We start from the raw sequence: 26,696 nt of genomic DNA, 5'->3' as shown, positions 1-26,696 counted from the left end.
AAAAGCCTCTAACAATCGCGTCCCCGTCGGTCAGACGTGACGGATCTTTGCGGGGCGTAAGATCGCGATATACGGACCGATACCGATCGACGCTGGCGTGTCTCGAGATGCTGGTGGAACGAGCTGTTGAAATTCCAGCAACCGCGAAAACGAAAATTAATGACGATACGATCAGATAATACGTAACGCTAAGGAATTTTATGTACGCGTAATACCAAAGTTGGATCGAATAATTAGCCGAATTATGTAACTGTCTGAAAGGTATTTAAAAAATGCCCTAATTTTTTTTAGCGGTTCTTTACGCTGCTAAATAAGGATGATCTCAGGATGATTTCTGGACATCTTTGCTGCGTCTTTAGGTATTCACGGCGACTCAAATCGCCGTCGAATGCGCTACAAGAAATAGAGGCGACGTAAAAGATGAAAATGTGTATTATAAACGTCATGTACATAGCCGATGACAATGTTTTTTGGCAGTACGGCTGCGTCGCCAACCATTTACAATCAAACTTGTCGAAGAAGGCGTTTATGCCCCGAGGACTTTGGGCTCAGTCCCGCTCAGTGGTAGTAGCCACCATAGCTGCCGTATCCATAACCGTGGCCGATTCCGTATCCATAGCCGAGACCATATCCAAGACCGTGACCGTATCCAAGACCGCTGTTCAGATAGGTGACCGATGGTGGAACCGTGTATCCGTAGTGGCCGTAGCTGTACGCTGGTGCAGAGTAAGTCGGAGCGTAGGCGACTTTTGTGATAGGCGCGGCGTACGCCACTTTCGTGATAGCAGGTGCAACGGCGAGCTTAGCGATGGGTGGAGCTACCGCGACCTGAGGACAAAACGAGGGAGAATTATATACCTCGTCCGTTATTTTATTTTACATAGCTACAGATAAATTAAAATTTCATTAAAAATTTTAATTCTCCCTTAAAATGTGCTCGGTAATTATTCCAGTTCCCCCCCCCCTCCCTCGTCCGGGAGCGTTATTTAGCCGAAATAATAATACAAAACTTTATTTCTACTGAATTCATTTTGCGCGGAGAGCTCGTTTATGGATTACAGCGAGTAAAACCGGAATTTTCATCCGGAATTCACTCCGGCAAAGCTATACTCCGGCGCGCTGATAATCCTTCCCTTCTCGTATCGGTTACACGCCCAACCGTTTGAGAGCTTACTTTACTTACCTTGTACGTATTGGCGTAGCTGGTCGCAACTGGAGCGTGCGCGTATGCGATCGAAGGTGCGATCGCCGCTACTCCATGACCTAAGCCGTAGCCACCGTAGCCGTAACCGCTGCCGTAACCGCTGCCGTAGCCATAAAGCCCTCCGTATCCGGAGTAGAGGCCGCCGGCGGACGCGTAGGCGACAGTGGCGAGAAGGACGATCTGCGATAAAATGTAGATATATATGCGTCAAGAATGTTCCTCAGATTCATAACTGCTTCTATACGTAAAATCGCGACGGAATTCGGGACGAAACTTGTTGCAAAACTTGATACGTTGTGCAACTCAGGAAACATTTGCCGGAATCAGAATCATAATTATATGAAATAATTGGAACGTGTTCTATTTTTATGAACAGAAAGTGCGTGTCTCACACGGGTGGGCAAAGCGATGGATTTGTTAACAATTTTCTCTCTTTGTTCCTTAAAAAGAAAAAACTGATTACACTAAAAATAGATATATAAACATAGAAAAGGCAAAAATATGATAAATATGAGAGAAATTGAAACAGCGTGTTTCCTCAGCGTGAGAACATTTTGCCGCCAATTTGTTTAAGTGGGTCTTATGCGACAATGGACTTCTACGCGAGATTATCCTAAATGACAACATGAAGCTCCTAAGCGACCGGTCTGCGTCGTCGCGCATAGCCTTCGGCTTTATTTACGCATATCCAGGATAACTTCAAGCGCGTATCATACGATATGAATGAAACAAACGTATTCCAGCACGATAAAATCATGCCCGCGGCGGCAAGTAAAGTTCACAGCAAATGTTACGTCCGAGCATTTCTCACGGTATTGCAAGTCGACTCTGTCTCTTTTTCTCTCTCTCTCTCTCTCTCTCTCTCTCTCTCTCTCTCTCTCTCTCTCTCTCTCTCTCTCTCTTTCTCTCTCTGTAGTTAGAGATAAGTCTAATCTCCACATAAAAGCAAAGTTATAAGAGGATAAATGTCATTTTCGAAAATACGAACTTTTTTGCATCTTGCGATATGTATTCTGCGCTCGACAACTGTGTTTTCTCTTTTTAAGAAATTTAAATGATCCACTTTAAAAATTATATATCCCGAAAAATTATATAAAGTTATGTATGTATGAGAGATATCTTTTAGACTCTGCGTCGGGAAAAACCGCGACGGACATCCATACACTCTTCACGATATAAAAGTTTCGCCGCGGCGCTCGTCCGCCCCGAGTATGCTTCACTCACCAGCTTGAACATGTTGCTCCAAGTGCTTGCGATCTGTTGTCGGTACTGTGGACTGACTACATCTCACGTACCCCGTCAGATCACTTATATATCCCCCGGCGGATTGTTTTTGCTCGCGCTCACGCGTCAAAGATCCAAGGGGGAGAGATGCGGAAAAAAGTTTTCCCTGCCAATCGCGGGCGAGGCGAATTCGTAGGTGAGGTAAACGGCGTGGGGTCCCCGCGTTTGTTTCCCGCCGTCGTTGTCGATGATAGTGGGGTGGGTCGGACCCCGGCGACTCGTTACGCGCTCACCTAGATCCTAGATCCTTTGCGGTGCCGTGGATCCGTGGATGACTCGCCGCGCAGTCTCACCGCGCGACCGTTCGCGCGAAGGACGAAGCCATTATCGGCCCATCAGGCGGGAGAAAAGGAGAAAAAAAAAAGAAGTAGGTATCGGTCGTTCGATTCGCATCGTGAGAAAAAGTGCGTCCGTGCGCACCTTGAGCGCACACGCGCGCGCAAATCGCGAGGGAGGAAAGGAGAGAGGTTGCCCCTCTCGTCTCTCCTTTGGTCTCTCTTTACCGCCGGCCCCCGGTCACTCTCAATCGCTTTCTGTAATTATTCGCGCGTCTATGATCTTGTCTGTGCTCCGCGAAGCGTGAACAGAGCAACACGGGGACCTCGACCGATCGAATGTGGCACGCGGTGGTGCGGAGATGATACCGGTGCGACACACACACAGGGAATTCTCTCTCTCATATTTTTCTTACGTTTTATCACAATTTTCTCTTATTACAATTTTTTACATTAGCATTTATATTAGCTTCTCGTATTATCGCAAATTTACCTGGTGAATTATTATCTATTTTTTTTTTTGCCGCGCGCGTTGTTATAAATTTCATCTACCTTATCTTTATATACCTACCTACCTACCTACCTCTTTTATATATTAAAGGAAAATTTAGTTTAGATATTTTTTATTGCACGTTACGTTATTATTATCGGATTTTATTATTGTTTTATATTTTTATATCTATATATATATATATATATATATATATATATATGTTTTCATATTTTCCTCGCTTTTTCCGATAAATGCACCGCCACGCGTCGATCCTCGATGCTTCCACGATCGAGGCTGAGTGGGTGTGTCAACGCGAGTGTCGCTTCCGGTCATCATCGGAGCGAAAAATGAATCACCTCGCGTATGCAACGAGCTCGTGGAAATGCGTCCTCCGTACATAACTAGCGTAACAATACATTGTACAACTCGATTATTCATGGAATTCACTCGCTCAGAGAGATCTCGCGGAATAATGCGGATCTCGAGCGCAAAAAAAAAAAGAAGGAACGTAGGAAAGGAAGGCGGCGTACTTCATTAATCGCGGAACAAATATTTTTGCGTACTCTTTCCTTGCTCGCCTCGCTCAATGTCGTATACCTGTGCAGCCTTGCTGGTCGCGGCGGATTATCTTCGTCCTTATTGCGACTCGTGCTTAAACGTCACCTCGCATACAACGCCGGTAAACAGTAATAACGCGAGCGTGAAAAGTTTCCGCATATAATAAACGGTTTACCATTCACTGTCGCCTTCTTAATAAAGTGCACGCGCTGCATCATACATATGCATAACATGCATATACTTCTCGCCCTTAAGAAATTTTTATCAAATCACTTATTTCCGCTTCCACCTTCGACGTAGGCTGACTTAGAAAGCTTGAAAACAACAAGTTTGTTCTTGGAAATGAAACATTAATTATGCATATTATTTACCAAGAATGTAGTTCTACATTTTATTATATAAATTCTTCTAACCACTTCGAAGGCTTTCGTCAATGAAAAAATTCCTATTATTTCTTCAATATTAATATCGTGCTTGTGCAGTTTGCGAAATTCTGAAGAAATTTTACAGAGATAATTGCTGCTAATTTTTTTATCGCTGCAAATAATTCTCCGCTGATTTTAACGAGCTATAGCATTTGTACAACGGAATTAAACGGGCGATTCTCGATATATATCCTCCACCGGTTTTCGCTGGCCTTTTTTTCGCGTAACGCAGCCATTTGTAACCAGCCCTAATGGTTTACGATGCGATTAACTCGGCTACGCGCCTCGGCATCTGCCCTTACGTGTGCCCGCAAGGCACGCCTAGACCGATCGCGAATTGGGGCTAACGAAGATAAATATCGGAGCGATACCGGCGCGTATATCGCGAGTGAGATACGTTGCGACGTGCTGGGTGTATTGTATATATATATATACGCGGGGAGAATTCTCTCTTTACGTGAAACGCAAAATGTCGCTGCAAGACAAACGGTCCGCTGTCTCCTGCCTCCGGGCCCGCGGGCGATCGATTTTTAAAAGACGGCCAGCTACCGAAGAGAGAGCAATGCATAGTCGGGTGACGATGCACAATGCGATACCTACCAAGGTACGTATACAGGGTGTCCCGCTTGACGAGCGTTAATTTTGTTTTACGACGGGATTGCTTAATCGTTCGGGAATCGGTTTTTCCTTGGCGAAAACATCGAGACGCCGATAACTTTCAAGTTACGAGTAATTAAAAAAAAAAAAAGGAAGTCTGCTCGCCAATGAAATCTCAGTGGCCAAATATGGCTTATTTTACATATGATACGTTCTTTTAATTTCAGACGGAATTTATTTTATAAAATCTTGACTTACTTATAGACATACGCGATGCTAATAAAGATCGGAAAGCTAAGATAAACGATGACCTTCCGCGATAGTCACGCCTAAAAACTCGAGTCCAAATCGAGGGATTCCGTCGTTAAAAAATAACGCGCTAGAAGTTGGACACCTTGTATTTAAGCCGAAAGGGATTGAATCCGTTAACCCGTGAATCCTGCGAGTTTTATGTGATACATGGCATTTTTTATTTATCGTTCTATTTTGCTTATCGGACAACGTCAGCTCCGCCGCCGTCGAATAAGTCCTCTTGCTTATATTCTAATATATCGACGTCGATGACAAGTGACAGCAAACGCTTGTAAATACGTAAAATACGTTCTCTCTTGTAGAACGATAGGATATCGCGCCCATTTTATTTTCTCTCTTTTTTTCCCGTAACGCGTAATTATGTAAGGTTTGCTCGCGAGACCGAGATCGTTAGCGAGAGCCGAGCGAAGATGTAAAATCGCGGGAAACCGCGGCGGGAACAACACGCGCGGTGACGGAAACTGGAACACCGTGATCTAAATCCCCAAGTTTATACGTCTGCATTATTAGCATTAGCATTCCGTGTGTGGACCCCACGTGTGCTCGGCAGGAGTGTTCGACCTCCCCGTCCATCCGCGTCTCTCTCTCTCTCTCTCTCTCTCTCTCGCGGTTACGTAAACGCCCTCGCGGTAGGTAGGTAAATGCGGACGTGCGATCCCGCAGAGCTTATCTCCAAATCTCGAAAATATACTTTTAAAACATTTTTTTTTTAAATAGTAAAAGCGACCTATCATAAAGTTGCTGAAGGTTGAGTGGTGCAAAAAGGAGAGGAGATGTCGTCTAATCTGCACACACATTTTCTTACGCATTCCCTTTTAATATATTCTATTCTTCAAGACGCTTTGGCGAGATAAGCCCACCGGATTCCCGAGTCTCGGGATTTCGCGGATCTCCGATGTAATATTGACCGAGGACAGCTGATATTTCTCGCGCGCCGCGCGAGACGGGCGCGTATACGTTTCATTTTTCACGGTACATTCAGGGATGCGTGACGTCACGTCGCTTAACAACGAGTCCTCGAGCCGGCAATTGTGCAATTATTGCCAATAGTGTTCTCGATCGTCGTAAAACGCAAGGACCGAGAGCGCGAGAATACGGCCGACCGCGCGCCGACGTCTCGGCACCGGCAATCGGCAGTGATGCCGGCGTGATGTACGAGCCTCCGATACGCGCCCTGCCGCGATTTATTACGGCGCGTTATCGCGGAGTTGGGAATTGTAAAAGAATCGCTCCCGGAGGCGTAGAATGAAGTGTGTGTCCCGAAATAAATCCCCGAGTGATTTTTAGCCCGCTAAACGGACCGTTGCTCCGCGGACGAAATAAATGGCATTTAATAAAATTAATAAAACGAATCGCGAAATTAAGCGTGTATTATAAAATTGAAATACAGCGGGAATAAAACGTGATAAATTTAATTGCGAAGCATTTAACGAACACGCCGGTGAGTAACAAGGAATACCGCGAATATCGCGCCGCTTGAAACATGTAGAACGTGAAAGAGGGGGGGGGGAATCGATTTCAATTTTTAATTAAGGTTTTAAGTGTCCTTTCTTTCTCGTTCCTTGACTAAAGTGCGCAACCGAAGGTAAGCAAACACGCTCTCGGTGGTGCTCGCGCGTAGCAGTTTTACTTGAAGGAGAGGAAGCAGGAAACGTTTCCCCGATACGTACATTTCGCATTATCTCCGTAGCGACCGGAGGTTACCCGGAAACCAGGCGCAAATCCCAGAGTGCGAGAGAGTGTTCCGTTTCGTCGTGTTGTAGACGCGGTTAAGAGGATGCTAGAGAAATGAGTGCTTTTTACGCGGGAAAATGGAGCAGGAGCTTCTTTTTTCGTTTCTTTTTTTCTTCTCTCATTTTTGTTTCCCTTTATTTCGTGCACGTAATGTACTTTCGACGATGGGGGACACGCGGAAGACGAGGAACAACAAGCTGTCGGCCGACGTTGGCTCGGCTACATATTATTTTACATTCTAACAGGATACGAGGGTGGGACGATATAACTACGTAAAGAAGCGACGAGAGCGGAAAGGAAGCAGCAGGTGTAGCGAGCACTCGATAAACATCTTCCGTAGATGGGGACGATCTTCACTTGTCCTCGCCCTCGCCCTCCTCCTCCTCGTCAAATTCGCCCTCCTCCTCGGCGGTGGCTTCCTGGTACTGCTGATACTCGGACACGAGATCGTTCATGTTGCTCTCGGCCTCGGTAAACTCCATATCGTCCATACCCTCGCCGGTGTACCAGTGCAGGAACGCCTTGCGCCGGAACATCGCGGTGAATTGCTCCGACACTCTCTTGAACAACTCCTACGTAAAAACATTAAGTTCTCGATGTAACTACATTTATTTATTTATTTATTTTTTTTTAGTAAGAGAACAAGTTACCTGACGTTCGACGAAATCGAATGTTGGGTAACTTGTTTTGGAAAAATTTGCAATTTTTAGAAATCGATTGAACTAAAAGCTTGATTGATTCACGGTTGAAGTTTTTTTTGGTTGAAGTAAACGACGAACGAACCTGAATAGCCGTAGAATTGCCAATGAAGGTCGCGGACATTTTTAGGCCCCGCGGAGGTATGTCGCAAACGGCGGTCTTCACGTTGCTCGGTATCCACTCGACGAAGTAGCTGCTGTTCTTGTTCTGGATGTTGAGCATCTGCTCGTCCACCTCCTTCATCGACATTCTGCCGCGGAATACCGCGGCCACCGTCAAATATCTACCGTGTCGCGGGTCGCACGCGGCCATCATGTTCTTCGCGTCGAACATTTGCTGGGTGAGCTCCGGTACCGTGAGTGCCCGGTACTGTTGCGAGCCTCTAAAATATCATTTTAGAATTACATCGAAAGCAAGAAAGACAGAAAATTATGTACGCAAATAATTGCTTCTAATTAGTTAATTAATTATATTGATTTTACTGCAATATTTAGGAAATTTCATTTGTATAAAGCAGCGATATAACGTCAACTCTCGTTGAGGACTGACGCTCTAATTAATTAGTTTTTGTTTTCAATCCAATTAGTTTTCCTTGCGAAAAATTTGAGACCTAGAGGTCAGGGGAGCGAAACCGGGAATGAAGAAGTGCAGTCGCGGAAAGGGAACCATGTTAACGGCGAGCTTCCTCAGATCGGCGTTAAGCTGGCCGGGGAATCTAAGGCAAGTGGTGACGCCGCTCAGGGTCGCGCTGACGAGATGATTGAGGTCGCCGTAGGTCGGCGTGGTCAGCTTGAGGGTCCGAAAGCAGATATCGTAGAGCGCCTCGTTGTCTATGCAATACGACTCGTCCGTGTTCTCCACCAGCTGATGCACCGAGAGCGTGCAGTTGTAGGGCTCGACCACGGTGTCCGATACCTTCGGAAGGAGGCGAGAATAGACGCTGACGTGCAACGTATGGCATCCGCGGCCGCGAGTATCGGGCGCGCTCGCGTATCGCGCCAACCGTGTACACACAAACGAGAAAGTACAAGCATTGTACGCCGGCAATGCGCGCGGTATCGTCCTATTAACGACAAAAGGTCGGTTCCTGGCGGCCGCTTTGTCTCGCATCCATTGTACCTTATCCCGCGCGCATCGGAAAGACTTTCGCGTTACGGCGTGATTCCCGATGAAAATTCGAAACGTAACTCTTGACGCGTGAGATCCGATCTCTCATTGTTTCCGAAAGTCAATGGAGATCTTGCCCGTGAATATAGAGAACGCATTCAAATTATTTCTTCGAGAACCACGCTAGACGCGATCGTCCGTAGAATCGAGAGAGAAGTCGAGATTTTTTTGATTTGAAGTGAAACAAAGCGATTTTGAAAAATGAGCGAAATTCAAAGAGCGGATATACCTTCGGCGAAGGTACCACGCTGAAAGTCATCATGATCCTATCGGGGTATTCCTCGCGTATTTTGGAGATGAGCAGAGTGCCCATGCCGGCACCGGTGCCGCCGCCCAGCGAGTGCGTGAGCTGGAATCCCTGTAGGCAATCGCAGCTCTCGGCCTCTTTCCGAACGACGTCCAGGACGGAGTCGACGAGCTCGGCGCCCTCGGTGTAGTGGCCCTTGGCCCAGTTGTTGCCGGCGCCGCTCTGTCCGAACACGAAGTTGTCCGGCCGAAATATTTGACCGAACGGTCCCGAACGGACCGCGTCCATCGTCCCGGGCTCCAAGTCGACCAGGATCGCACGCGGCACGTATTTACCGCCTGTTGCCTCGTTGTAGTAGACATTTATTCGCTCCAACTGCAGATCCGAGTCGCCGTGATACGTGCCCGTAGGATCAATCCCGTGCTCGTCCGAGATGACCTCCCAAAACTATAATTGTTACAACATTGAAATGGAAATTTCTCAAGGAAATAATCGATACTTGGTCACAGTCGTTCTGATTACAGACAAAACAATAGTTTCGTGCGTATATAACAATTTCGAGATTATATATGAATTTCGATCTCTGATCGATTTGTTTTATCGTCTGTTGGATTAGCGGTACATGTATACTTACTTGAAAACGCTCAAGTGACATTCGTGTTAAGCGAAACATACCTTGGCTCCAATCTGATTGCCGCATTGGCCGGCCTGAAGATGCACAATTTCGCGCATGTTCGCTAGTTCAACTTCGACTTTGCAAATCCTTCCTCTTCGTCACGATACGCAAACCCGTGGGTGCAGCGAAACGACGAAATCAAAACTCCTCCTCGTCGTCGTCTGTTTCCGTTACCTTGGAAATGCGTAACGCGCACGGGGTATTCCGGGGTACGGGACGACGCGAGGATGCACCGGGAGATAAATTCGAGAGCACGAAAGATCTCCGACGCGACGAGACTCGTAATAATTCCGGCGAAATCCCTAACCCTAAGAACCGTAACTCGGGTAATTTGGCTGAGTCAAACTCACGTTCCCATGGATACACGGCGAGAAGAGAGTATCTCCGCTTCTGTTTCGGGACAATTGAATGTAACGTTGATGAACAAAAGACTCCCGCCGGCGTATCTGCTCGCATTGTTCGTCGGCTTCACGGGTTGTCGAAAAGGAATTCGCACGCCCCTCAGTAGATTTTAAATTTTAACAATTCAAACAGAGAAAATACGCACATTTTAATAATTTAAATATATTTCGTATATAATTATAATATACTTAATAATTCAAATATAATTCGAATATCTTAATAAATCTTTTTAGAATTTTTTTTAAGAAGATTTTAATCGTCTTTATATTTTAAAATCGCACAGTTTTTAAATATTTATCTTTCTTTTATCATAAGATATTTAATACACTTTTACGACGGACATTTATAACGGAATACCCATCGACCGTTTATGTCTTATAAGAACATTTTGAGCTTCGTAAATTGAATTCCGCGTAATGCTACTTTAGGTGGAGTCGAGGGGGATCTAGACGAAGTCCGCGAAACTCTTGGTCGTGAAGGCTTTCGCTATCTCGTTAACCAGCTCCATGTACACGATAGGATTGACGTTCTGTGCGAGTTGGTGCAAGAGGAACCAATCGCCGAAATGGAATACTTGTACGACACGCTCGGCTTTAGATTTCTCGAGTCTGCGAACTGCGCCTCGCAGAAGATACACTCTCGCCCATGCTTGAGAGAAAACTACGATCCTGCAGGCATGAAGGATTATATCAATCGCGTGGATTTAACGATACTTATGATTTTTGATATATCTATGACGTAAAGTTTTTTTTTTTTTTTTTAATATGTATATAATAGAAAAATTGTAACATGAAGCGCTGGGAAATTGAAAAGTCAAGAAACCAATGCTCGCGTAAAATAAGTTTTACGAATTATTCGCGTATATTTCTGGCATCGTAATCAGAATTGCCGTGATATCCGTCGGGCGCAAACTTACCTATAAATTACCGCCAGACAACCGACGCCCGCGAGAAATACTAGCCAGAACCAAAGCACGACGAAAATCTTCTCGTTCACCACGTTCAGCGGGAGCACGCACAAGGCGTCGTGCGTTTGCACGGAACCCGCGGGCCCGAAAGTGTGAAACGTACACTTGGTCACCTTCGGAAACAGTCGCGCCATAGGGTCGATCCTGCCGTGAGGATTTGTCTCCGCGATGAATGCGGTCACCAAGGGCCCGTATCGCCTAAACTGTCCCTCCAGAAATACATCCAACAGATATATCTGTCCTATCTATCGATGAAAGGTTTTATCGGGGGGGTTTTCGTTAACTTCGCGCTCTCTGTGACATTTTTTTATTTTTTTTTATTTTTTTTTTTATTTTTTAATAATCGTAACTCAGCGAATATTGAACCTTAAGATGATTGTGTAAATTTGTCGATTTTTACACTTGCGCGGAATTATAAAGAATGTAAAGTGGTATATAAAATATTTTTATACGTTAAAGGACCTCGAGTTGTATTTCCGCGCGATATATCGGACTCGTTTTCGAAGCAAAGTTTCGAACGTGTTTCGGGCTCGTTATCGAATCCAGAAATCAATTATTCACGGTTATTTCCGCGCAATTTCCTCGCTTCTGACGTCATAATCCCCGGTTGGCCGATCGAGATCCCTTAAGTACCTCCGTAGAAACTCTTTCCGTTTCTAAAACTGGCAGGGAATTATACTTACCGAATTTAGGAAGTTCAAGAGCTCGCACACGAAGAAACGCATGGCGTAGAAGTTGTGACCGTGCAGATTCGTCCTGGTGAAATACTCGACGAGCTGCTGCTTCCTCCCCACGGTCCAAACGTCTTTCAGGAAGGGAGACGCGAGATCACGCGAAAGGAGGCCTACGGTGTCTCTCTCCCAGATGCCCCATAACCCGCGCGGCACGTAAAAAGAGATCGCTTGTAAGCCGAGAACGAAGCAGACCTAACGAACATTGGCATTCTTATTTCCGATTTTCCTTAAATTGAACTCTATCTGCTCTCTACTCATCTTGAACAGGAATAAACTTTCAACGGAGACAAATATCGCCGAAATTATTTTATTTTCTGCAAGGAGAAGATATTTATATTTGACTTAATATTTTTCTATTCGAGGACCTAAAATTCTCTTACGGGAACAGTTTTTTTCCCTGATGCGTTTTCCTCCGCGATATTCGCGACGCGAATCGCGCGATATAGGAGCAACGCGGGATTACAGTCGGATCTGCGATCTCTATTTCCATTTCTTCGCGCCGTCTACCGTCTTTTCCGGACGTTTTCCTTTACATTCACGCGTTCACGTTTCAGATTTCATTCACGCTCGCGCAATACGTCTGCATGCGCGGGTGAGCCGAGAGCAACCTGACCATCGGAACGAAGTGCAGCCGTTATCATGCATCTCGCGTACGTGAACGCGCGAGTATGTGTGTGCATTCTATAAACTTATACGCGATCGACCAATTCCGTTGCACACACACGCGCGCGCGCGGGCACGAATGCGTTCTCGCGCGTCCCCCGCATATCTCTCTCTCTCTCTCTCTCTTCCGTTCGCTTTCAATTTTTCAGAGTGCCCCATCGAAAAACAATTTAGGGATACCTTTGACGAATTCCCAGGTCGATCTTTTCCCGACGAGTATTTCCCGGAGAAGTCTAACGGAAGTAGGAGTCTCTCGGAGAACTTTTATATCGAGCATAAAAATTCTTGAGCTTTTGGCCTTGAGGGGTGTGAGTCAATAAACAAACTTGTCTCGGTCGAGTTCATAACTTGATTTCAGCAAAGATTTGATTTGAGGCTCGCGGGGAAATTAATAAAAAATTTCATAACGAAGGCAAATATTTAAATCGCGGCGAAATGCACGACGACTTTGATATCGATAATTTATCGAAGTATATACATATATATTCCGTATATAGGTTAATAAATTTGTTTCCGTGTCCTGTCAACGGACTATTTCATCGAACATTTGTCCGTATCGGTTATCTCCTCATCCGTATCGTGAACGTTCTAAATTCAGCTGACCCATTGATAATATCGATGATGTCGGGCTTCGTCATCCGGAAGGGCCTGTCCTACGCCAGCACTCGCTACACCCCGTCCAGGAATACCTTTCAGATGTCGTGATACCGTGAACGTGCTGTAGATCCAGCAATACGCGTTTACGGGATCTTTGTCTGCCAGCAAGATACCAATTACGGTCAAACATTAATGACGAGCAACTCATGTCCGCGCGATAATTGAATGTAATTAAACGCGGAAAGATATTTAGTACGGAATTTTAAATGCAAATTTTTTATTGCGATTCGTTCTTTGCACGACTTCTGTAAAGTCATGCAAATGCTCGCACACTTGAGGCTGAAAAGGTTAACAACAATTCGTACCGACGGAAGTATCGGTCATGCAAGAAATCGGTTCGCCGATGTACTGCTTGGCAGTTACGAGGATCGTGCAAACGAGCAGCAGGAGAACGGTGACGCGCGAGTGCAGCCTGAAGACGACATTGTCGACACGAACGGATTCTTCCTGCAGGAGGCATTTAATAGGTGCGAAGAGGTCCAGCATGGTTATCGCGTGTTCTTTTGTCTCGAGCACCGAAACAAAGCACAATAGAGAAAATTCCAGTGCGCATTGCGAAAGAAAAGCCTTCGTACCGTCCGCTCTAAATTCGTCAAGGAATTTATCGCGAAGGACAGGCTATACGCGCGCAAGTAACGTTTAAAATCGATGGACGCGAGGAAACGCGCCGTAAATGAAACGAAATCTAAATCGGATTACGCGTCACGGCGAAATTTCGCAAGACGGAAGAGTCGAAATTACGGATAACGGCGCTAAAACGACGGGCGAGAAATTACTCGTCGTGTAAATCATCGACGAGAGAATGGCGATGCCCAAAACTACATCCGCCTAATTGGTCCGCACTTAACCAGGCGAGCAGACTCGTAAATCTTGAACGTAACGATCTCTCTCTCTCTCGCTCTGCAATTTTTGCTCTCGGTCCTCGCCTTTTAACTTATCGCCGCACTGAATCTGAGATTTGTCAGAAGAGGTGTCCGGTATGTAAAGCAACCCTTTTTCCTCGACTCCAAGGATGCTCTTTATTAGTAAAAAATATAGTAATCGTGATAATAATTATTATCGCAATTACATGTCGTAGTAAGATAATCGTTATACCGTCGATTAAAGATAACTGCGCTCGTTAATAATGCGCTTAATACCGCATCGCTCGGTCGGTGTGCGTGTCGTGTGAATGTGGACATCCGTGTGTGGATGTGTGTATCCGCTATTGAGATTGTCGCTAAACCTACATAAATGTTTTCCTATATACAAACAAACATCGTTCCTAGAGCGCGGCAGCCCCGGGGGCGGCGGGCCGAGTTTCCGAGTCTGTTTCTTGTCCTAATTATAATAGCCCCCCTCTCCCCCCTCCCCTGTGGAGAAGGGCCAACCAACGAGTATCGAATTAACGGGATCCCTTATCGCTGCGATAGCCGGCACGGTCTCGCCAACGTTCTTTATATTTACTCTTGTTTTATTTTATTTAATTATTTCTCTGTCACCTATATAGCGTACCGGTTTATTTCTAAAAAGCGATCGGTTTTACAAACCTCCTTCTAACCTTTGCCTTATTATATACAAACTGTTTGCACTGTCGACGATCACATGCATCATAATAGCTGCATATTTTAGTATAGGCACGCTCATTCGGTGTCATAGAGTCCAGACATCTTGCGAATCGGCGAATCATAACTCTTCTCACTTCCTATTTCTTCTCTCTTTTTCTTTCTCCAACGTGCACACTAGAGTGATTATATACCTATATATATATCGAATGTAATATACATATATATGTGTACGTGTATATATTATATTCGATACCGTCGCCGAACCTCAAGATGTTAAATCGACAAGGCGTGTCACGACCCGTCAGAAGCCACAATTACCAGATGTACATACTATCGATTTCCGTCGTTCCCGCCATTTCTGTTGTATTTTAAGTCAATTTAATTGTATCTTGCTCGCGACGAGTTTCTCTCGAGAGTTCACGAAGCAGGACAACTTTGAGCAACCGCTAAGGACTATATATCCCGAAGTCGGAATCTACGACGATCGGCTCGCTGATTTGCATCCGTACGAGCGACAAAGGAAATGAGGATCCATGCCTACCCTCCACGGTTTTTCTAGCGATAGCAATATTGCCGCCCGACAAATAAACCACAATAAATACAGTATAAAATATATACGATACAATACGACATAATTAAAAAATTAATTACAAGATATTTAATATATCATAATATAGAAATATTTAATTATTAATTATCTTAATATATTTTCAAAAATCAATAGTAAATCATTTAAAACTTAATCTAACTTAATCTAATCTATCTCTTCTTTCCTCCTAACGTTTCGAACTCATTATTGTCGGACTTCGATGCTGATTATTGACAAGATTCTATAATTAGATTAGAGGAACGAGATAATAAAAATATAAAAATGCTTCCGCGCGTGTCGCTGAAGCTACCCACATCTCGCAGGTGTTTTGCTATCGCTAGAAACGAAGCTATCGTCGCTCGTACAATCAGCGACGGAAATAACCCGATCACCACGAATCTACGATCTTTCTCGCGAACGACATTATGGAGAACGATCGAGACGAGGGCTATGTATGAAGTTCTATATGTCTATGGCAGTGTGTGTAGAGAAGACGCGATGACAATACGACGAGTATAACGCGGCAGTGGCAAATACAGCTTCGGTTAAAACTTCGTCGTTGCTGTAAGAGGAGGATAATGTATGGACTATTATAGTGTTCCGCAAATAGTGTAAATAGAAGACCGACAGAACATGGGATCGGCATTGACAGACAGTATAGTAATACTTGAACACCGCGATAGAGTAGTAAAGATCCGGGAGTCAACCTCTCGCAATCAATGAGCAAACTCGACATTTATTAGACCCGGAAGCATCATATTGAGAGTATTATTTGTAACGTCGGGCCCGTCGTTTGGAGCAGCGCGGAATAACACCTCTTTCACCTCGACGGAATCTCGAGAAAGAGCATGCTTCTCGATCATTTTCTATCATTTCTCAAATAACACAGAGGTCTGAAACGCGAATGCACCAACGATCTCTCGACGGGTTAAAATAATCCCTTGCCTCAGGGATTCGCTCTACTCATCTCTAGATTATAATCTTACCTATGATATAGTCGGAGAAAGAAAATTTATTTAACCGAAATTAACAACGTCGAGCAACGTTGATGCAGCCGGCTTAAAGACGCCTAAGCGACGTTTAAAAAATTAAAACGCCGCGTAGACGCCTCTTTCCAGAAATGAAGATTTCTTGTTCATACACCTATATGCATATACACAAATATGCATACGGGTATAAAGAAACAATCTTAATTCCTCGATCATCGAGAAACGATTATAAATTCAGCTCTTGGACCTCTGCATTCTCCGAGATCGTGCATATACTCGCAGAGGCACGATCGCGCCTCCTAATAGGGCACGTGTATGTCCCTGGAGCGCGATCGTCTTCTACAAAGTCTGCACATGGCGATGAAACACGCCAGACCCAAGAGAATGGCGAGGCCGGCGCCTAAGCCGGCGCCAGCCCAGCCGGCAGGTCCGGCGAAACCGCCGCCGTTACCGCTGACAGGACCGCCGCACGTCTCCACTGATTCGTCATCCGGCTCGTAGAAGGTGCCATTCAGAATACCCGGCAAGGGCAAGATGCGACTGGGACAGTTCACCACGCCATTGCACACCAATCTCAACGGGATGCAGCCTGCATCGCCGGGACACTGGAAAGCACAGTCCTCCAATTTGCCGGTGTTGAGGGCTCCGGATCCGTCTCTTGGTAAATGAAAGAGCTCGGTCCAGGCAATCTTGAAGGCCGCCCGGGCCGGCGCCATGGACCCCGTAAACTGTATAATCACGGCAGGCGATTCCTCGACGACGTCACCGTTCGGCGCCTGATGATCCATCGGCGGTGCTATGAGCGCCGCCGAGATAATTGGCATCTCTCTCACGTAGCTGACATTCTCGCCGCAGATACCGAGATACGGCTCGGCGTTCCCCGGCAGGAAGATCTCGAGCTTGCCGTCCTCGCAGGAGCGCGACGCGAACTTGATCTTGTCGAAGTGCAGCCAGAGATCGCGTTCGCGGTTCACCCGTAATTCCCAGATACACTTGATGGATCTGGGCGGCGTGACGTATCCCAGCGCCTCGTAATGCGGAAACTCGATCTCGCCGTCGGTGGCAGGCGGCAGAAGCGCGGGTCCGCACAGGGGACTGTGCGCGAACTCGTATCTCGCCTCGAAGAGCGGCGCGGGCCACTTGAAGTAGCTCGCTGCTGCGTGCGCGCCGTCCACGTGAAGCTTCAGATCCAATCTTTCGCCTCGAGAGACGATCCTGAGGACGGGCGGTCGCGATACTGGCGTCGAAGTCGTGGGCGCCGGAGTGCCGTTGTTGTTGGTCCGACAAAGGCAGTGACCCTTGATCCCATCCGGATTAGGCTCCCGGATTATCACCCGGTCCACCCGACTGTCCCAACAGTGGCCGCACTGGGCGTACGGGTGCTCCTTAAAGTTGATCGACTCTATCACCAAAATCACGCGCGCGAACAACCGTTTGTCCGTGATGAAGCTATAGGTGCAGGACAGATCGGCGGGCGGGTCTCCCGGTCGTTTGTAGACCAAGGTATTCAACGGCGATCGTAGACGACCCGAGCGCGTCTTCCACGAGGCGAAAACCTCGTCGCACTCGGTACCGGGCGTGGGCTCGCCGAATCTCGTCGCGTTGAAAAAATCGTAGTGGGCCCAGTAATAGAGCGAGCTGCCGGAATAACTGCCGGTCTTGCTTTCGAATCGCACGAACAGCGCGTTTGACGTCGAGACGAAATCGTGCTTCTCCATCGGTTTGCTGAAAGTGTCGCAGAAGGTCTTGATGATCCGGGCGTCGTCCGGCCAGTCGGCGTCGTAGAGCGTCAGACTCTCGCCGCAGTCGCCGTCGTAAGGCTGGATCGGCGACTCGATACGATTCACTCGGAAGCTAGGGAAATAGAGACGGGCGATTTCGCCGGGTCGACCGCGTAGCAGATACGTGCAGCTGGTGTGCGGCGGGTACCAGTGCGCGACCGAGAGAAAAATGCCCTCGTTACCGCTCACGAGAGACTCACTATTCAGCAGCCAGTCGCAGCTGCCGTTTTTTACGCCCGCGGTTTCCACGTGACCGGGCCAGTTGCCCACGTTGAAGTGGAATCCGGTGTTGAGCAACGGGCCGGCTGGCGACGACACGAACTCCACGTAAAGATCCTCGCTGGTGCCGATGATGCTGTACGGGAATTTGCCCATGCCGCAGAAGGTGCCGATCACCGGGCTGCTCTCGTTCTTACCGTCGTACACGCGTACGTAATCGTACGGGCAGTGCTCCGAGCCGGAACTGATCGGCCGCATCGGGCACGTCATGATGTTCTCGCATCGCTGTCCGTCGATGTTGAACTCCTCGTTCTCGATGTAGAGCTTGATGAAAGGCAGCCGGGTGTTCAGGCGATACTTGCAGTGCAACGCGCGCGGATAGATGCCGGGATAAGCCGGGCTCTGCACGTAGCACGTCTGCAGCCGACAGTCCTTGAAGACGCGCTCGCAATAGCTGCCCGGCACGACCTCGCCGCGACGATTCGGATAGAGCTCCGGGTGCTGGCCGTATCTGAGATACACCTCGAACTGCGGTTCGGCGCGCGAGTCGAAGCTAAAATACGTCTGATCGGTGAAGTTGTCCGCGTGGAAGATCACCCGCACGAAGCTGGTCTCGCTGATGAAGGTCTGCGGCTGCTCGGACTCGCCGCAGTAGACGCCCGGGTCCTTGCGATTGCTCACCTCGGTCTTCGTGTTGCCGTCTATGATCTGGAACAGCGGCCGGGAAACGCGCGTTGAATGTACAACGTTTATAAGGACGATCGATGAACGTGAGGACGTCGCGTCGGGAATCGTTAATCCAGTTTAACGGCCAATATATATATCCAATCTCTTATGACAAAATTTTGTCATGCGAAAAAAAATGAGATTATAAGTAATAATCATTTACGTCTCCAAAAAATGTAATCAGTGTGAAACTTAATTATATTTAATCTATAATTAAAATTCTTCATATCGTATATAATCGGGTTGATTGCAAAGCAATCTTTTTTCGATCTTCTATATTTATGAGTTTACGCACGTCTGAAGTAATGTAATAAGCCTATATAAAAATTAAGTATACTGAAAATAATTAATAGTCATTTATATAAGAGATATGCGATAATTCTATAATGATGCACAGGATTATTAGGAATCCGTCTGTTAGGAAGTAACTGATCTGCAAGTTTACACGAAGATAAGAACTTACGTACGGGCCGGGGGAAATAGTTATTCACAAACGGAAAATAATAGTTCGGAAAAGATACAATAGTCTCGCCATGCGTCCCGCTTCTCGAATCTATACGATCTCGTGCAGAGGGAAATGTACCCAAAGTGACTACTCTATTGGCTTTACATCTTTTTTACCGGTGTAAATTTGAAAGTCGCGAGGGAAAATACAGGAGATAGTAGAGAGCACGATGAACGGAGAGGCAGAAAGAGAGAGAGAGAGAGAAAGGAGAGGAGAAGAGAGGTTTACAGCGTCACAAAGATCAATACCTGATACCGAAGTAACTGAGAGAGGTGGCAGCAGGACGAGTGCGCCCGCGCGCGCTCACTCGCTCGCTCAAAAGAGGAGCAAGCGGCGGGAAACGGGGAGAAAAGTGAGGGAATCACTTATCGCATTCGTCTCTTATATATACGGGAACGCTCTAATTCGTGACATTGATACGGCTGCGCTTGCCCCTCGTGTATTCCCGCGTCCCGATGGACGAAACTAGATTTAGAAACTAGAAATGCGCTGTTGATTAACGCGATAACGAACCATTCTATTCTTCCAACGGTCACGGCGCGCACACACACACAAACAGACCTTCGCGAATTATTACCTCGTCGATACGCCGCAAACGTGCGCTCGATTCGTCACACGGACCGTTATGGGGCTTATCGGAATGAGGGTTCTCTGGAGCCAGTACGTTATCCGAGAATTCCTATTTGAAACTATATTCGATCGCAGATTTTGATCAAACGTAGATTTGACTCGATTAATTTAAATTAGCTTAAGTTAATCTAATAAATTACGATAAAAGCTCGATAGTCTTGATATCGAGATAAAAACCTATATCGTTGTGTTTATAGATCCTATATATTTCCACCTCGCCGTAGGGGATTTCTCGAAAGTACGGCGAGTCTGGTTCGCCTAGGCGCAAAATAGACTCTGAATGCATCGTTGCGCGCGAGGCGAGGCGAATCCGATAATGATATATCAGAGGCGGTTTTATATACATCCGGGCGCAACTGCGTGGTTTTTTTCCCCCCGCAAAAACGCGCAGCTTTACGAATATGAAATACGCGCATTCCCATCGTGTACAATGCGGGCTGTTCGACCGTGCCGCGCATGCATTGGTCCGCGACGCGATTCAAAGAGATACCTACGCGAGTATCAGCGGCATCCCTCTGTGTCCGTTTCCCTCCCTCGATATCCAACTCGAATCGAAAGAATAATCGAGGAACGCTATTGTCGAACCGAAATTAAATTCCAGCGCCCGATTAATTGGCCGGGATTCTCCCTATTCAATTAATAGGAGAGCGCGAAGCGAGGGGGGGGGGAGGGGCGGAGACTCGGCGATGAGATGGATTCGGCAGTGCCGTTTGGACGCGCGATCCCGGAATTAGGACCGCTGTCTCTCACCCCCTTTCCCCCTCCCCCTTCCCCTTCCTCTTCCTCTTCCTCCCGGAACGACGGCACACACATCAGGCACACAAAGCGCTCACCTGCAGATAACCGCCGCTGCAGGTGGTGGCGTTCTCCAGCACCCCGACCTTAAACTTCTTGAAGCGCACCCGCAGAATCCAGTCCCGGGGCGTTCCGCGAAAGGCACGGAAACGGTACCAGCACGAGAGGGGCTTACCCCAGTTCGCTGGGGTCACCGCCGGGCTCGACACATCTTCGTAAATGTCCACTGTCTTGTTGCAGTGGCCTCGGTCCGCTGAAATAGAGACGGTTAGGACGAGGAAGAAGCAAAAGGGGGACCCGTCCGGAGTGCCCTCTTCTTCATCTCGTTCGCATTCATCTTTATATCTCAGTTAGTAATTGTTAATTATGCTACTAGCCCATAGTCAATAACCAATATTATAGTTATAAGTAAATGTCATATTAGTTATGTTAATAAGAATTAATAGCCTTATTAATTAGCAATGGGAAATTTATTGGTAGTAAAATATACGTAATTAAAGCGGGCAGGATATCCGCAAATATTCCCCGGAATGAGTAAAACTCAACTCCCCCAGAAGAACAGGCGTTTTAATTAATTTCACGTAGCTTCGGCTCAACGAAAAATCGATAAGATAAAGTTAAATGACCGACCCATCGCGATGTCCTCGCTAAGAAAATATCGATTTCGAAAAACCGAGTTGGCCCCCGGAGAATCTATATTATTAAATCGCGAAAATACGGGACGTTCCGTTGCACGTTGTATTAGAACAACGGTATTTTTCGTTGACCCGGTTGGGTAATGGTGGGAACGGGATGAAGGAACGGGACACGCGGAAACCGCTGGGGTACGGAGGAGAATGGCGGAGGGTAAGGAAACGCGCGCGCGACAACACACGCGACACAAGTTTCGGCCGTGTAATCGATATTCGACCCGCTTGCCAGATACCTCTTATATAAAGCGGCAGCCTCGCGTTACGGCCGGGCCGCCTCTCGTTCGTAAATCACCTTTTCCACGGGGTATCAAAACCTCCCTCGGCGGGATTCGCGCCCACCGATATACCCGAGATAAGTAAATCTCTCTAATGCGACGGTTAAGATCCGAGGCCGCCGCGTCTCGGCTGTTTACACCGATAATTCGGCCTGTTAGCCGCGTAACGGGGTTGCGATAATTGCTAGTCGTACAGCTCCCGGGGATAAGTAGCTCCCGGGATGAGTCTTCATTAAACCGCACATCATCGAATTCATCGGGTGCAGACTGCCAGGGTCGAAGTCTTTTGAGAGAGAGAGAGAGAGAGAGAGAGAGAGAGAGAGGGGGGGAAGAGGGATTGAGAGAGATACCGCATCCATCGTAAACGAGATTTATCCGCCGATCGCAACGAAATTTTATCTGCTAGATTAAATTAGAAATTGAAAGTTGCGGCATTTCGCACGGTTTGACGTTACAGATAACAGAGAACGTGGAGTCGCGCGGGATACGATATATATTCGCGACACGAGGATAAACGCACGACATTGAGAAAAAAGGCTTTTCTCATATTTTATCACCGCTTTCTTTTCTTTCATTATCCGGCTCGAATGTCTCGAAAGATGAGTCGCACGATTCTTATCGGATCGCTAAAACGTAATATTGTAATTACTGATTAGATATAGATATATGTCGTAAGCGAGGTCGTAAGTTTGCGGAAGAGCGCTTGGGGAAACGATCGCGGTGTCGGATTGCATCCGCCGGCGAATAAATACAGAGATATCGTTCTCGCGTGTCGCGCTGGCCTGGAAATTTGAACTCTCTCGCCGGAATTATACCCACCCCCTCGGTCCCCCTCCCCCTCGGATTAGACTTACCTCTGCGAATGGCAGCGGGACTGGGGGTGGCCAGAAGCAGGAGGAATATGGCGAAAAATCCCCAGCCCCAGCTACCGAGGAGTACCGGCACAGGCATTCGAGGCATTCCCGGGACAAGTGCCGAGGCTGTCAAAATACCTCCGCTTTCTCTCCTCTTATCTCCATTTGCCTCTCCCGTCGAGAACTACCTGTGCACACGCGCATATAAAAAAAAAATACACGTAACAACACACGTATGCGTGTGTGCTCATCGTATACATGTATATAATATCGCTCACTGATCCGTCCTGCCGCGTGTGCATCGAAAAATTGAAAAAAATATTGAACACCGTGCATCCGCAAAGTCCTCCGAAAAATAGTACGTATATATAATTTTGCGCGCCGAGAATATATCGTGCCCTTTTTCACGCCGCGAAATACCGAGGATCATCGAAGCGAAACGTATAATTCAATTCGAGCTTTTTTCTCCTATTCCACACAATAATGATTAATCTACCACAAAAATTTTTATAATTCTGTCGCCGAAGAGAATAGCCGGAAAAATCGCTGGCTCGTGCCGAAAAAAATGTCCAATTTTGTCTCGCCCGCGATTACGTTGTTCCGCTAGCGCAATATCATCTCTACAGCGTGATCTACTCGATGGGATGCAGGCGCAAGTGCGGGTATCGCGTTATCGTTTCCCCAAAGGACAATAAGGGTCGAGCATGTACCGGAAGGGCCTCGTTCGTACATCCACGTCGAGAGAGCGGGGGTGATAATTGGTTAAATCCGCGTTGACTTGGCTATCGACAACAGTATACTTCACCTCTTCGTTCACCGCCGCTTTCCTCCCCCGCTCCTCGCATTCTCGCGTCGCATTCATCGTTTCGTCGTTCTCTCGAGAATTCAATTTTTTTTTTCCCCCGGGACACGCGACCTCCGGCCAATTCAGTCCGTTCGACACACGAGGATTTAAAGATTCAGGAGAACCTCCGGAACTTCGGGCCGCGCGGAAGTCCGAGATTTCAAAATCGCGAACGGCCAAGGTCGCGAAAATGTTTTTTTTTTCCGGCCAACTCTCCGTCGGATCGTCCGTAGGATCGATGCACTCGCGGATTTTCAGATTCTGTCGGCGTGCGCGAATGGAATAAAGGCAGGCGCGTGCCGAAAATGTCGAGCGGTTAGCGCATCAGCAATTTAGATCGCTCGTTGATTACGTGCGTGCATATAGAGGATGCAGATTCGCGGGCGCGCATTTTGCAAAACAAGCAGAGAGACACGGGGTAGGAGGACTGGATCGACGATTTCGCGGGAATCGTCGAGCGATCGTTTTTTGCCGATTTACCGACATTTTCGTCAACGACCGTGATTAATTATTTCACATTACCGAAAACGCGCATTTTCCATATGCGCGTGTTGATGCATACGCGATGAGGGACGCGATTTCCCTAACGACGCGACGGTTTGATCGCGACTCGCGACTGCACCGACAGTTCGGATTCAGCGATCGCTCTTTTCTACATTACAATTAGTAGGAGACGAAGGAGAGAAAAATTTTGCTTATTATTTTATCAAAACGAAAGAATCTCAGGCTCTAAATAGGAAGACAAAATGCAATCCTTTGATATAATTGAGATAATTTGAACTATAAAAATCTAGAAATGAGAAATAATAGAAATTATTTTTTAGTGGAGAACTTATTGGGGTAATTTAACTGTTATCGTTGACACCGGGGCATGCACGTTCGTCCACGCACCTTTACCATAACACTCTCATGCTCCCTGATTACTCCAATTTCTCCGACGATCCTCGGAGAGCCTATAGTTCTCGCTGCCGATCGGAATCACCGACGCGACATCCTCCACGCGGGTCCCCTCGAGTATGCCATCTTCTCTCTCATCGGGACAGGCGACTTTTCGAGCGAACCGTTTGCGTACCGGGATTTACATCATCGTCGTCCTTGACGTATCGACGACGATACGTCGCCTGGCACAGTTTCTCCCGCGATTTTTAACCGCGCACTGACGCACATAAAGCTCCGAATAAGGACGCTCCGAGGAGGATGCTGCTCGGAATTGAATCTCGTGATGGACCACCACCGGCACGGCGGTGGTGGTTTTTAGTCCCGAACGAGCACTGCTTCCGCTGCTTCCAGCAGCGCGTAGATCATCAACGCGTCATGTCGCGGAGAGTGGAATTGAGACTCGGGGATAAAGAATGGAGAGAGATAAAGAGAAAAAAAGAGAAAGAGAGAAGAGAGACAGATAAAGCGAGATAAAGAGAAATTACGAGGGGAAAGGAGAGACCGCGGGGGAGAAGAGGAGAGGGACGAGACGAGGGAACGAGAGGGCACGGTACGAGAAAGCACTCCAACGTGCCAGTTGGAAAGCCAGGCTGCGAGTCGACTGCTGGCACGAAAACTCGGAACGCGTGCGGCTGGCTTAACCGCCGTCCGCCGATCGGAGCTGCGGCGGGTCGAAGCTTGCGCAAGCTCTCTGGCGTTCTCTTTCCCGCTGTCTTTCTCCCACGACGTCGGCATGGCGGAACGCTCTCTCCCGTTCTCTACCCTCCACCCGTTCTCTCTCTCTCTCTCTCTCTCTCTCTCTCTCTCTCTCTCTCTCTCTCTCTCTCTCTCTCTCTCTCTCTCTCTCTCTCTCTCTCTCTCTCTCTCTCTCTCTCTCTCTCTCTCTCTCTCTCTCTCTCTCTCTTTCTCTCTCTCTCTCTCTGTTCCCTATGTGTGCCCCGTTTCGCAGTTCCGCTCCTCTTCCGTTTACGATGACTTTCATTGAACTACTCGCTGTCCCCCCTCGCTATTCCTCCACGCTGTCCCTCCGCGCTTGGGCCCCCCCCCACCCTTCTCGCAACCCCTCGAGCCGCCCTGCGATGACCTATTGCACCTATTGCCGTTGGCCCTCCGTCCTGTCGCGCTTATCCCCGACCCTTCTGTTTGTCGCCTCGTTTTTTCTCATCTTACCGCCTACGGCCGTCTTCTTGCCCTCTCACGCGGGCCGGGGGCACTCGATAGGCATGTTAACGCGCGTAGCGTGCTTATCGCGCGAATTTAGCGCTTCCGCTCCGTGAACGCGCACGCGAGAGCACACGAGAGCCGCTATTAAAAATAAAAGCCGTCGCATATCGCCGCCGCGGCCGCTGCCGCTGCCACGACGCTGCGACGCGTCGCAATTCAACACCTGACGTATCGATTTACGACGAGCGCGCCGGTTATCCTGGTGCGCGCGCGAGTTCAGCCGAACGTTAAGGGGGATGGGAGGCCGTTTCTCCGTTTAGCTCGCGTTTACCCAACTGTCCGAATCCACGTGCGACCTCGACGAATTCGCAGGCTGCGCGTGTCCTCCCCCCGTGCGAATAAATCGCAACCGCGTCCTTCCCTCCGATACGTTGAAATTCGACAAGCCCCCAACGGCAAAGTTACCTGCTCTCCGTCTTCGAGACCCTTTTATCTCGCTCCGGCAAGGTCGTTCTCGAGAGAGCCACGAACACCGCGTGCGCCGGCAATCCTACATTGATCAGCGTCGAAATAAACTTAAGATATAGCACGGGGGTAGCTGCCATAACTTAAACCGTATTTATGGGCCCCGCGCCGTTGTGGTCCGGGAGGAACACGGATGCGATCCCGTGGCCGCGCGCGCTAACGTGCTTCACGCACCGTAATTCGGCCGATACTGCTAAGTCTAGCGGCGAGCGGGGGATTATCGAGCCGCATTATATTGTGCTCGGGGAACGTATAATATAAGCCGCGGGTATAAAGGAAGCTAATTAAGGCCGCGTCCGGGCATAACGCACGAAAAACTGATAATGGAGCATGGAGCGCCTCCGGTCTTGCGGATGAAGCTAAAAGGGAACAATAAGCCCCACGATAATCTGTCCGAAAATCGGAGAGGCCCTTCCCCCCCCCTCCCCTTACAGAGACGTCAGCAGATTGTTACGGTCTGATAAAGTCCGTTAATTGATACCTTCGGATAATTGAAATTATATGGAACACTTTTCCGACGATAAAAGA

General features: G+C 47.7%; 3 protein-coding genes across 5 annotated transcripts; all 3 read right to left on the bottom strand.

Annotated features, from left to right (window-relative positions):
• Positions 1-414: 414 nt before the first annotated feature.
• On the bottom strand, positions 415-2,679 carry LOC143897451 (uncharacterized). Its single transcript, XM_077406143.1, has 3 exons — positions 2,429-2,679; positions 1,184-1,384; positions 415-828 (listed from the first exon to the last, which is right to left on the bottom strand). Exons 1-3 carry the CDS (start codon positions 2,438-2,440, stop codon positions 559-561), a joined length of 483 nt encoding a protein of 160 aa, XP_077262269.1. The 5' UTR covers positions 2,441-2,679; the 3' UTR covers positions 415-558.
• Positions 2,680-3,506: 827 nt separating this feature from the next.
• LOC143897370 (tubulin beta-4B chain) lies at positions 3,507-22,832 on the bottom strand. Of its 3 annotated transcripts, none has more exons than XM_077405985.1 (6): positions 22,697-22,832; positions 11,724-11,966; positions 8,978-9,442; positions 8,192-8,496; positions 7,666-7,963; positions 3,507-7,454 (listed from the first exon to the last, which is right to left on the bottom strand). In XM_077405985.1, exons 2-6 carry the CDS (start codon positions 11,763-11,765, stop codon positions 7,236-7,238), a joined length of 1,329 nt encoding a protein of 442 aa, XP_077262111.1. In that variant the 5' UTR covers positions 11,766-11,966; positions 22,697-22,832; the 3' UTR covers positions 3,507-7,235. The 3 variants fall into 3 exon arrangements, with proteins under 3 accessions (XP_077262111.1, XP_077262112.1, XP_077262110.1); XM_077405986.1 differs by lacking the exon at positions 22,697-22,832 and adding an exon at positions 12,155-12,790; XM_077405984.1 differs by lacking the exons at positions 11,724-11,966; positions 22,697-22,832 and adding an exon at positions 9,671-10,506.
• LOC143897369 (cubilin) lies at positions 14,100-25,418 on the bottom strand. The gene is made up of 4 exons (XM_077405983.1): positions 24,432-25,418; positions 22,697-22,880; positions 20,914-21,128; positions 14,100-18,927 (listed from the first exon to the last, which is right to left on the bottom strand). Exons 1-4 carry the CDS (start codon positions 24,438-24,440, stop codon positions 16,519-16,521), a joined length of 2,817 nt encoding a protein of 938 aa, XP_077262109.1. The 5' UTR covers positions 24,441-25,418; the 3' UTR covers positions 14,100-16,518.
• Between the last annotated feature and the right edge of the window lie 1,278 nt (positions 25,419-26,696).

The sequence above is a fragment of the Temnothorax americanus genome, unplaced genomic scaffold (assembly GCF_048541705.1).
Source record: "Temnothorax americanus isolate GAGA-0224 unplaced genomic scaffold, ASM4854170v1 Scaffold20, whole genome shotgun sequence".
In the NCBI taxonomy this organism is placed as follows: domain Eukaryota; kingdom Metazoa; phylum Arthropoda; class Insecta; order Hymenoptera; family Formicidae; genus Temnothorax; species Temnothorax americanus.
This window is presented reverse-complemented; position numbering and strand designations above follow the sequence as displayed.